Raw genomic sequence first — 12,780 nt, 5'->3', positions numbered from 1 at the left:
AAGGCATCCATGTTGTTGCAAATGATAGGATTTCCATCTACTTGTTTTAGTTTCTGTCTCACTCATCAGATGGGTAGATACATGAGCTTAACTTGTTTGAAACTGGAACAAACAATATAAGAAAGTAGATAAAGTATGCTCAGAGGCAGAGATTATTATAACTTGAGATAGTAAGGCATTGTTGGGCAGTGGGCTGGGATAGTAGACCTTAAGATGGCCCTTTAACAGAATTTTCCTTAGTGGAATTTGATCAGCAGGATATAGAGAGGAATAATGTAAAAGGGTAAAAAGGGTGTATGATTAAATAAGTGTGAGAAACACTGGGTTAAAGAGGGTTACTACAAGTACCTTCAAGGAAGCACCTCTTAGGACCTGTAGTTGAATGTTAATGAGCACTGTGCCTCTCTAAGTGGGGGGATGTAGTGTGTATAGCATTTCCCAACCTCCTTTGATCGTTGTGCCATTTGCCATGGAGTATCTCTCAGGACTAATGTTCCAAGAGAAACTTTGGGAAATATTTTTCCAGAAGAGTAGAATACTATGTGAATAGAAGAGGTGAGAGACCATTTGACATGAGTGAAGATGAGATGTCATATAACACATTTCTGTTAAGTAGGATTGAGCCCCATTATAGAGGTCCTTGTAAGTTAGGCAGTGGAGAATCTAAACTATTGGTTTATCTGTAGATTACTCTTGCATTCCCATAGCACTTAGTACAACGGTGAAGTTTTGTACTGTAATAAAATTGGTATCTATGGAAGCTTTGCCCAGCATTGATTTGTTGGATTGGAGAGGGAAAGACTAGAGTGTCGTTGTAGTATGTTTAGGCATGAGGTCTGATGAGAACCTACCTAGAGTAGAGGTGCTGGAACAAGAGATAGGTAAGACATTTTTAAGAAAATAAATTAAGAAAATACTAGATTTGTCTGTCGATTGATTTATCCCTGGATTCCTTTTAGGTTGGCCTTTTGCCTTATCTTCCAGTAATCCTTTTACATAGTAGGTCTTCAGAATAGCAGTTCAGTCTGTCTTTTGTATTTAAAAGAAGTATTTTATTCATGCTGGGAAATAAATTTAGACATCAGGGTTATATTAACTTGAACGCCGTGATATGTTAGACTTGGCTCTAGATTATTCTAGCTGAAGTCAAGTCAGCTAGCCATCTCCATTATTCTTGGGATTACTCAATCCTTTTGGACCTCAAGCTTGCGTCTTTGCTTTAATCTAGAAGTACTCTGTATAGTTACTTGGATCATATTTAAGAGTTGAACCTTTACTATCGTGGATATGACATGTTGATAATATCTTAAATATAGCTTAAAGCAGTGTACTTTTCTTTAAAGCAGTGAGTTACAGTTGGTCAGTTTTTAGCTGATGTCTTATAACATGTTTCAAAACAAATTATTAGCATAGTTGAGGTATTAAAGTCTTATCTGAACATCAGTCTATAATAAGTTGAAGATTGTTTTTCATGAAAAAGTAAAGATGGCAGATTTATTTTGAGGAAAAATATTCTGTGAGAGGAATCGTGCAGGGGGAGCAGCTCATGAAACTTAATAAAATTTTAATTGAACTCTGCTCCCTGTCCTGTCAGTGTTGGCTTATTTTCTGTCTCAGGGAATGATCAGTCTATTAAGGTTGAATTTACAAAAACTAAATAACTTAATTTTTTTCTTAACAGGTGAGAAGAAATTTGTTTGTCCAGAATGTTCAAAACGCTTTATGAGAAGTGACCACCTTGCCAAACATATTAAAACACATCAGAATAAAAAAGGTATTCACTCTAGCAGTACAGTGCTGGCATCTGTGGAAGCTGCACGAGATGATACTTTGATTACTGCAGGAGGAACAACACTTATCCTTGCAAATATTCAACAAGGTTCTGTTTCAGGGATAGGAACTGTTAATACTTCCACCACCAGCAATCAAGATATCCTTACCAACACTGAAATACCTTTACAGCTTGTCACAGTTTCTGGAAATGAGACAATGGAGTAAATATTACACAAATACTTATTCATTGTGGTTATTTTTATACAGTAGTGAGAAGAATATTGTTCCTAAGTTCTTAGATATCTTTTTATTGATGTGCAAAAATTTTTGGATTGACAGTAACTTGGTTATACATGACACTGAAATGCCTTACTTTGTATGATATTCCATAGTATATTAAAAATGGTAAAATTGCATGGGTTTTGTAGGTACTTTTGGAATCTAGAAGAAATGAAATTTTACCAAGTTATATAAAGAGGAAATTGAATTTAACAATGCGAATGGTAGTCTAACCAAATGCATCAATCCTGTGTGGTTTAGTGTAAAAATGAGAACATGTTGGTATTTATCTATTGTAAGATAAAGTTGGTGGGTGAAAGAAATCATGTTATGATGAAAAAAATTTTTGTAATTTTCTTGATGACTGGAATTTTTATTATGCATAACTGACAAATCAAGTTTCCAAGCAAATGTTACATAGTGTAGGCTTTACTTAGCTTATCAATTTGTCATTTTGAAGCTAATTATTTTAATTAGGTTAACTATGTACAATATTTTAAGCATTACTCTTGTAAGATTTTGAAAACTACATTTTAACATGGAACTCTAGGGATAGTCACCTTTTAAATCCTGTTGAAAAGCCATGTTTAAGATTTAATTTGCCAAAATAATGTCTTGTTAATATTCTTTCAATAACGAAGTTGGGCAATATAACCAATGTTTAAAAAAGTTTGAAATGTATAGGTTGAGGCATTTGGGTGGTAAGAAATTGTTATAGTGAATTATCCCTTTTCTTGAATATTGGAGGACCAAAAAATAAGGTGTATTGCGTCTTAGCGGTGATTTTTTTTATCCAATCTTGTTTCCAAAAACCATATGTCTGCCAGGGCCTTAAAAGCCATCATGTAAATTACCAGTAAAGTATAACATATGCAAACATAACAAAATCACTTCCATAGTGACGATACTCCAACCATATGGATATTAGTCATAGAAAACTAGAAGTTTTATGATATTTTTTTAAGTTTTTTTCTTTTGTCTAGGTAGTCAGTCTGCACTTAAATATCAACCATTTTCCTTTTTTGCTTCTTCCCTTAAAATTTATATGTATCCAGTACATTTAATTGAGAAATGTATGTTTTTTATTACGCTGTATTTTCTTTTTATTTTTTAATTATTGTTTATATTTTCAATTATTAAAAAAATGTACAAAATAAAGTTTCATTGCTGGTCTTGTAAGAGCTATACAATTTTCCTAAATGTATACCTATACTGCAGCAGTTCACCTATTTCAAAAATTTGGAATTCTGTTCATTTGTTATTCTTAAGACCACCTCAAATTTAAAGGCTACCTTATTGTACGTTTAAAGTGTATTATAACAGTGTGGTAGTTAATAAAACACTATTTTTTTTTCTTTTGAGTTTGTTGTATTCCTGTGCATTTAAAATATTGCAGTGGTATGGGGTAAGAAAATCTGTGTGGTTTGTTTTTCTTCAGCTTACTTTCTGTTCGCAGATTCTTGATTTCAGACACTGAAATTATTGTAAACAGATATATTTACTTAAAAAAGGAAGAGTAGAGGCACTAGCAGATTATGAAGTTTTCACCCAAGAATGAGTTTATTAAATAAAGATTTTGAAGAAGATATTTTAACACTTAGCCCACATTGATTCATACCAATTTTATCAGTGCAAAACCTTATTTTGCGAACCTTTTTTTGTTTTTGGTTTCCCATGTTAAGGCAATGCAGAATATTTTGATTTATCACAAACTTGAATTTATGTGAAGAGTCTTAAAAATAATAACATAAGACAACCTGTGGCAACCATGGCAAGAGTTGTTTGAAAAGGTTATGGTTTGAATTTGTGTATGTCTAATTATGATAAAGGCAGGGTAGGAGGAAAGGGAAATTAACAGAATATTGATATGACTGTATTTTAAACTTTTAAATTAGAAATCCAGTTACTTTCCGTATGTATACAGTGTGAGTAAAGATTTCCATTGTCTGTTTTCCAGGCCCGATCTGACATTGTCAGTTATATCTTTGAATGCATAGGACAACTTGATACACACATAAACACAAAGGTTTTTCTAAATGTGAGACTTAACGCTTGTGATGTGAAACGGGAAGTATTACTTGGAATTATAGAAATTAATGGAATGTACAATTATTTTGAAGTTACAAGGATTAGAATTTGAATCTTCAAAATCCTTTAGATAATTTTTAGAATTTTTTTTTATTTAGAATGTGTGAAGCGGGTTATGTGAGGAGGTTGTCCACTTGAGCAAAATATCCGTTAAATCAGGAGATTAAAAAACTTTTTAGTGTGTGGTAGTAGAGATGTTTTTAGATAATATTAAAGTTTTATAGTAAGTTTATAGAGCATTTTTGATCCATGAGTTTCTAAGCGTATTTTGTCAGTTCTTAGAGCATGAATGCAATGAAGAAAGAACGTAGTCTTGAAAATTATTTAAATAAATGTTTTTAGATTTTTTTGAGTGACCACTGGGAATATACCAGTGAACTTTGGATCTTTAGCCAAACAAAGAAATCAAAGTTAGTATTCAACCTCAGCTTAGGTGACTTAAATATTACTATTTTTGCATTAAAAAATGTTGAATATACTCTGGAAACTTAATATTTGAAGTATTACCCCACAGTCATTCTTTTTCTAGTTGTAAAATCTATTAGTATTGTGTATGAATATAACATTTCTTAGTGTAAGTATACTCTTTAATAGATGTTTTCATCAATTGCTTTACTTCTGTGAAGGCTAGAGTTAGTAGCATTTTTGTGTATTTAAATACAAATAATTCCTGTTTATCAGAACATACTCATCTAGTGGACTAGATGTCTATACTCTATACCTCAGTTTAAAGGAAATATCACTTAAGGAAATTTTATTTTCTGTAGATTGAGACGTAGTGACTGAGAAGCAATTCAACTAATCAAAAAGCACATAAAGCTTTAAAAGAATACACCTATTGCAGAAAGTCAGATGCCCTGTAAGTAACTTTGGGTAAAATAGTGAAAATGCTTAAGTAGTAAAAATACATGTACATATAAGTTGAAGGCATGTCAAACGTATTTCACAGAAAATAGTTTTTAGCCAGTGTTATTCATCAGAAAATGCTGGGAGCATTTTAAAATGTCCACAGGCTTAGCTTCATCCTTGACCTGCGAAGTCTACGTTTCTGGGAGTGGAGAGTGTATATGTATTTTCTAACAGCTCCTGAAGTGGCTTGGGTAAACACTCCTGGGTTAGAATCACTTAAATAGAGCAAGCATCCCCTTAGTATCTTAATTGTAATTCAGATCCTAATGCTGACTGCTCATGATCCCGAAGTTTTATTTTATTGAAAATTTTGTGTTCAATATTGTTTGAAATTTGAGGTTATTAGTAATAACATTTAGTTTTAAAATACATAAGTTGATGTGTTGATCGTGTTACCCATTAGACAATTTGGTTTTCTGTTTATATTAAGTTGTTAAGAATCCATTATTCTCAATGTAAAAGAGCTATTTGTTTCACTGAACAGTGTGTTTAAAACTTTTTGCCATGAATGAGTAGTTAAGTCTTGTCTGATAATGAGCACAGAACAAATTGGTTGATATCTTGGGAACAAGATTTGATATTTTAGTGAAATCACCTCCTTTATTTAGTGTTGGAGACACAAAGATACATTGATTTGGCCCCTTAACTTGTTCCGACAGATTTGTATATAATCAAGTATCTTGTGATAAATATATAAAAATAGTGGCAGATACAAAGTGCTGTAGTAACTTAGAAGAGGCAGAATTCTGCATGGAGAAGTTGGGGAAACTCAGGCAAAGGGAACAGCATTAACAAAGGCACAGTGTGATTTGTTATGGATGATGGAATATGTGAGAAATGGAGTGGAAAAGTTTTGGAGGAGGGGCTGTCAAATTGCAAGAGAGTTGAGAATTTAATCTTTACCAGTGATTTCTTAATCTTTTTGGGATCATAGGGCTTAGAAAAATGCACATGAAATTCGTTGTCTAGAGTGTGCAGACACTTCCTGGGCATCTGTTTGAGCTAAGGCCTGAACCTTGGAAAACAGCCACACACGAACTGGTGGAGGAGGAGGAGGAGTCATCAAGGAAGCTGTCATAGAAAGCATAGAAAGTGTCAAGATGGTGAGAAACATCAAATGCAGTAGAAAGGTTAAGTCGGATGAAAAGCGAGAAAAGGCTATTGATTTTGTCAATGAGAAGTTGTCTACTGATCTTTGTAAGCAGTTGTGAGAGCATTTGGGTAAAAGATTGGTTCAGAGCACAGGAGAAGAGGCCATGGAGACAGCAAGCATAGACTGTTCAGTTTGGTGGTGAACAGAAGATGGGCAGATGCATGGCTGAGTCAGGATGAGAAAATTGTTGGAAAAATTTCTCTGATTATAAAAGCATGTCACTTTGATAAACATTAAGAAAATAAGAGCGTAAAAGAATTTGACCTCTAAGCTACCTAGAGATAACCATTGTTTCCTTTGAAAATGCATAACACAATTGGAGTTGAAGTTTAAAAACTACATGATATGCTGTCATGTAACATGAATCATACCGTTTTATTGGATATTTAAGATAGAGTTTTGTGGTGTTAAAAATAATGTGTTGAAACAGGGGTCTCTATTTCCTTCAACCTTTCCCCACCCCCCAAATTTTAACTCCCTTGTTTCTCTTATAAATCCATAGTAAACTACATACTAGAAGTGTGATATTGGGTGATTTCTCACCTGCTTAAAACCTAATTTTCATCATCCATAAAAAGGAGATAACCAACAATAGTACCACTCATAGGGTTGTTGTGAGGATTAAAATGTAAGCATTTAATAGGGTTGTGAGGATTAGAATGTAAGCATTTAGCATAGTACCCAGCTTCTAGTAGAGACTCAATCCCGCCCCCCCCCCCACGTTTGTTTATTAACTGGAGATTTCATTTTTCTGTAGCGAAGGGACCAGTGTTTTGGGGTTTCCATCATTTGACTGTGGTTCATGCATTGATTTTCTCCTTCAGAATGAGGGGGAGTTTTGTTTTTAATGCAAAAATGTGAGAAGAACTATAGAATCTAAATTGATAGTGGACAGTGTGTTGCAGTGACTGCCCCCTCAGAAAGGATGGAATGAGAAATGAAGCACAGGAAAATGTCTTTTCTTAAAGAAATTACACCCTGATGTAGAATTCTATCCTACTTTAACATTTCTAGCAACCAGCCAAAGAATCTTTAGGTTCATTTCTATTGAAAGATAAAATTGAGCATTTAGTGGTTCCAACCTTAAGTTGTAAAAGGCTACCAGAGAAATGCAACTTATTTCTCCAAAAAATGGCTAAGCCTTCAATTAATAGACAAGAGAGAGATACAGGAAATGTTAGAGTAGATAACTTTTAGGATATCTGCCCAACTTATGTCCTGTTTTCTGAATATTACTTCCTGCCACCTTCAGGGACGAGCTGTTTAGATGATCGGACAAGGACTGGATATCTGGTCAAATTTGAGCCAATTAGATGATTTCTCCTGAGAATTTGGAATCGGAAAACTGATGTCTTGGGGGGTTGCATTTTGAACGTGCATGTGAGGCAGAAAGAGAATAAAGCAATGATGAGAGACCATACAACCCCAAAAGAAAAAGACGAAGAGATCGGCTGCCTTGATTCTTGATAGTTTTATGGTTTTTGTTCCAATGTTTTGTGCTTGTCTGCATTTCCTGCTCCTGAGGTCTATAAGATACCCTTAAAACCTTACAGACAGACCCCCACTTCCATCTTTAGTTTTTTCTTGAGAGGCTGTTACTTGCTATCAAATGTGAACTAAAACATCTGAGATACAATTCCTTCTTGTGTAAAATACAGTGGTTTGACCTAGTTGATGACTTGGTCCTGTAGGAAATACCAAATAAAAAGTCATTGTTAGTGCCAGATGAGTCAGGTTTAAATGAGGGAGAACTTAGTATAGAGCCTGCAGGAGTCAGACAGGGTGAGCCTTGAAGGACCAGTAAAATGTGCCCAAGAGAACTGATTACAAAGCCTTGAAGTTCAGCTACAGTTTGAGGACACTCTTATCAAAGGGCTGGGTCTATATGTCTGTGTTTGGTCTTAAGGAATATTGGCTTTCTGTCAACATTAGCTTTATGGTTAATATCACACGACGTGGTCTTTCCTTTATATTTGCGTTATGTATTAGGACTTGGGTTCGGTTTGGGCCTCGCTTTTAATTGTGTCTACCCACACTCTGATGCTTTAAAAATTCTTAGTTAATTGCATTTTTCTCATTTTTATCCTGGTAACTTTCTGTGGCTTTTTCATCTTGAATCATTTATTAAAGAGGAAACTTTTCACAGTGTAATGTAGTGCATAGATTTTGGACTCAGACACACTTGGGTTTGTGTCCTAGCTCTGCTTACTAGCTATGTGGCCTTGGACTCTACATTTCCACTCTCCTCCCTGGTTTTCTGTTCTGTAAAATAGGGATAATAGCATCATCTTCATAAGGGTGATGGAGGAGATTAATGCATGTAAACCACTTCCCACTGTACCTGGCACATAGTTAAGTATTAGTTAATGCAAGCCTTGGAGAAATCAATATTCTTCCTATACTTGGAAATAATTATCCCCATCTTGTATTAATGTGTTCATTCATTTTGATCCACCTACTTGTCTGTCAGCAAACATTTATTAACAAAATTGCTAGTATTTGTATTGTGCCTTTTTATTATGAAGCATTTCAAACATACAGAAAAAACTACAGAAAACAATATAACGAATGCCTGTGTATCCACCTTCCAGCTTTTACAGTCTTACCCTACACATATTTGCTTGTTTCTTTTAACAAGAAACAATTATAGCTATAGTTAAAATCTACTGTATAGCCCTGTCTCATTCATTTCTCTCCTTTTACCCACAGAGGTAAATGCTGCTTTGAATTTGATGTTTATCAGAATGATACCATGAATGGTTTTATATGCTTATTATAAGTGCATATATAGGATTGTTTTCATGTTTTTGAAACTTTATATAAATGGTATCATACTGTGCCTAACCTTCTGGAACTTGTTTTTCACTCATGTTTTTGAGATATATCCATGTTAACATGTGTTTCTCTGAATTAGTCATTTTAAATGCTGTAGTTCATTGAATGAGTATATCACAACTTACCCGTTTTCTTGTTGATGCCCATTTCAGTTATTTCCACCTTTTGGCTGTTATAAACAATGCTGCAATGAAATACTTGACATGTTTCCTTGTGCATGTATGTGAGTGTTTCTCTGAGATATATATCTGGAGCTTCAATCACTGGCCAATGGGATATTCTTATCTTCAAATATATCAGATATTGCCAATTGATCTCTACAGTGTACATACCAAATTACACCCCTACCAGCAGTATATAGGAGTTCATGTTTTCCCACACCCTCCCCAATCCTTGGCCTTGGCAGATATTTCTTTCCAATGAAAAACAATACAATTGTATTTTGGAATTTGACAAAATGATTTAAAATTCATCTGGGAGAAAAACAAGCAAGTGTAACTAAAAGTCAAAAAAGAATAAAAAACTAAGCCATACATACATGTAAAGAAATTGACACCAATAGGCATGCATAACCAAACATTCATTAGCTGTAACAGAAACAATGCATGTTTTTCTTACTGGTTCCACCTTTTAACTCATTCAGCCCCTGCCCTGGTATGGTACTCAGACAGCCTCTCAATGTAGGGGTCTCTTCACACAGTAGGCAATGCTCTTGGGTTGAATATTGTAAAGAAGGCCCAAGCCCAGCTAGCTGCCTTACATGGTGTTCACTTCATCCAGGGGCTGAGCTGGGAGTATAGGCTCCTGTATTGTGGCCTCCTGTGTCTGCCGTGTTCTCTCCAGTTCTCCCTCCGTCCCTACCTCCACTGCAACTCAAGCAGACATTGGTCAACCCATCAGCTGCATAAGTTGACTTTCAAACCGGGGAAACCCTTTCTTGCAGAGACCCTCAGTATTGCCACTTACATATTTTATATATGTGTAAATATATATAAATGTATTTAAAATATATTTTATAAAATATACACATGGATGTGAAATAATCACTCATGATTTTGATTCTCATTTCCCTGTATTCTGGTGAGGTTGAGCATATTTTCATTAAGTTTATAATCCATATTTCCTCTGAAGGGAATTACCTATCTGATCCTTTACCCATTCGCTTTTTAGGTTATTTGCATTTTTGCATTGATTTTTAAACATTCTTAATAAATTCTGGATACATATTATTTTAGAGATATTTGGGCTGATAATATCTTTTCCCAGTCTGGGGCTTATCTTTTAGCCTTGTTTATGGTGTTGTGTGTGTGTGCTGTTGTTTTACAAAACTTCTATTGAATCTGTGTGTTGTAGCTTTTCTGTCTTTCTGAAGAAATTCTCTGGTGTCATAAAAATATTTTCCTCTAAACATTTTATGATTTTGCCTTTCAGTTGAGTTTATTAATCCACTTTGGAATTATTTTTGTTTATGGTGTGAAGTCTCTAATTAGTTTTCCATATGGATAACCACTTAGCACAGTTTATTGCCCAACTTTTCCCAACCGATTGAAATGCTACCTCTGTCATTTATCAAATTTCCACTTGTGTGTGGATCTATTTCTTGATTCCTTTCTGTCTTTCCTGTGCTGAGACCATACGATCAATACCATGGCTTTCACACCTTGATATCTGGTAGAGCAAGTCTCCTCCACCCGCCCCTTACCTGTTTTTCAAAATAGTTTTACTGTTCTTGAGCCCTGCCTCTTTTTATGAGTTTTAGGATTAAATTGTCAAGTACTACTGAAAAATTACGTTAGGATTTTTATTGGAATTACATTGAGTTTATAGATTAATTTGGAGGAAGAATGTTATCTTCTTATCCATGGACATTCTATATCTCCACTTATTCAAGTCTACTTTATTTATTTATTTATTTTTTGTGAGGAGATCAGCCCTGTGCTAACATCTGCCAATCCTCCTCTTTTTTTGCTGAGGAAGACTGGCCCTGGGCTCACCTCCGTGCCCATCTTCCTCCACTTTATATGGGACGCCGCCACAGCTTGGCTTGACAAGCGGTGCGTCGGTGCGCGCCCGGGATCCGAACCGGTGAACCCTGGGCTGCCGCAGCGGAGCGCGCGCACTTAACTGCTTGCGCCACCAGGCCGGCCCCTCAAGTCTACTTTAACATCCTTTTTATAAATTATTATTTTCTTTGTGAAATTTCTTACACATCTTTTTTTACATTTATTCCTATGTAGCCTTTTTTTTAGTTCTTTCTATGGGGAATAGGCTTTTTTAAGTTAAATGTGTAAATTGATCAATGCTGGTCTATATAAATCCCTATTGATTTTTGTAAATTGATTTTGTCTCACAATCCTACATAGTTCTCTTGCTAGTTCTAATAGTTTTCGTATAGAGTCTGTAAGATTTTCTACGGAGACAGTCACATTGTCTTCAAATAAAAAAAGGTTTGTCTCTTTGTTTGCAATTCTAATACCTCTACTTTTTTAAATATCTTATTGCACTGGCAGCTTGATGTTAACCAGAAGTGGTGTAACAGCCATCTCTGTCCTGTTTCTGACTACCGTTTACTTTTCTTTCCCACATGTAACCCTGTTTGATTTTTATGTTATATGCTTGGCACTTGGGATAAAATGATGATCAATTCATGTTTTCTGTCCTGAAGGATATAGTCAGAGAGCCTGATGACATTTTGACTACAATTACTTTTCTGACTTGTAAAAAATTCTATCTGGTTTCTCTAGTTTCCTGTACATTTTCCATTATAACAACATATTCCATTTATTTCAAAGTTAGGAGAAGACTAGCTCTTTTTTTTTTTCCTTAAACATGATCCTCTAAGAGGTCCAGCATAACCCTGCTAAGTGTCCACAGATGTGACATCTGGAACATCGTATCCCAAGCGTGCAAGAGCCTCAGTGTAGGCCCTCTGCTTGGCACTGCCTTATATACATGAGAGCACCTAATAAACCCTTTATGACATGCAAAGAAAGAACACAGTGGCTTACTCGCTCAGGCTCTAGAGTTAAGCTCAAGGCTTCCTTGATAGGCGAAATTCAGGGCAGGGAAAAAACAAAGTAAAAAAGGTTGCTAATGGGGTCTGTCTTTCTGGCCAAAGTCTTTTCAAATCTACTCTAATACTGGAGACAGTGAGTCAACCCTGAAATGGAAACTAGAGGCTACAAGGCAGCAACATATGCACACAACCAACTTTCTAATCACAGTTGGTGAAGGAGGAAAAAGTAATGTTCTGCCCTGAAATCATTGACTGATGGCGCATAGCAGAAGGGGCAGTAGGTGTCAACACCACCCAAAGCCTGGAGGCTTGTATTGTCTGGGTTCCTCTCTGCTGGGCTGGTTCCTTCTTCAACTGGCAAAGGATAAAGGGGCAGTTCTTTAGATATTTCTTGTGTCCCGAAATTTAAACTTAGGATGCAGGGAGGAGAGGCTTGGAGGAAGGAAGTGAGCAGTTCAGAGCTGCTGGTGTGAGGAATGTGTGGGAAAGTCAGGGAGTGGGGCCCAGCCTTCAGCCTTGGCGCTGGGCGCCCTCCTAACCATCTGTACCTAAAGAATTGATGAAGTTGTTCACAGGAGCCAACTTCTTGCTGCTGGAAGAGAGTCTTAACGTTATTTGAAGATGGCTCTTTGGACTCCGACCAAGTGTGATCGTACCTTCTTTGTTCTTGAGGCTTCCCCCACAAGGTGGGGAGGTCTTAGGAAGCACGCGGCAAATTTAAATTCTC

At 35.7% G+C, this 12,780-nt stretch overlaps 1 protein-coding gene across 2 annotated transcripts in view; it reads left to right on the top strand.

Annotated features, from left to right (window-relative positions):
• The window catches only part of SP3 (Sp3 transcription factor), a 54,879-nt gene extending 51,466 nt beyond the window's left edge, over positions 1-3,413 (top strand). For both annotated transcript variants that reach the window (XM_087435404.1, XM_087435403.1), the window contains one exon: positions 1,682-3,413. In XM_087435404.1, the coding sequence (XP_087291530.1) occupies positions 1,682-1,998 (317 nt within the window). In that variant the 3' untranslated portion in view covers positions 1,999-3,413. The remainder of the gene's footprint in view (positions 1-1,681) is intronic.
• The last annotated feature ends 9,367 nt before the right edge of the window (positions 3,414-12,780 follow it).

The sequence above is a fragment of the Ceratotherium simum genome, chromosome 9 (genome assembly GCF_057802395.1).
Source record: "Ceratotherium simum simum isolate JZ-2026a chromosome 9, ASM5780239v1, whole genome shotgun sequence".
Classification (NCBI taxonomy): domain Eukaryota; kingdom Metazoa; phylum Chordata; class Mammalia; order Perissodactyla; family Rhinocerotidae; genus Ceratotherium; species Ceratotherium simum.
The sequence above is the reverse complement of the archived record's forward strand: the minus strand, read 5'-3'. Positions and strand labels throughout refer to the sequence as shown.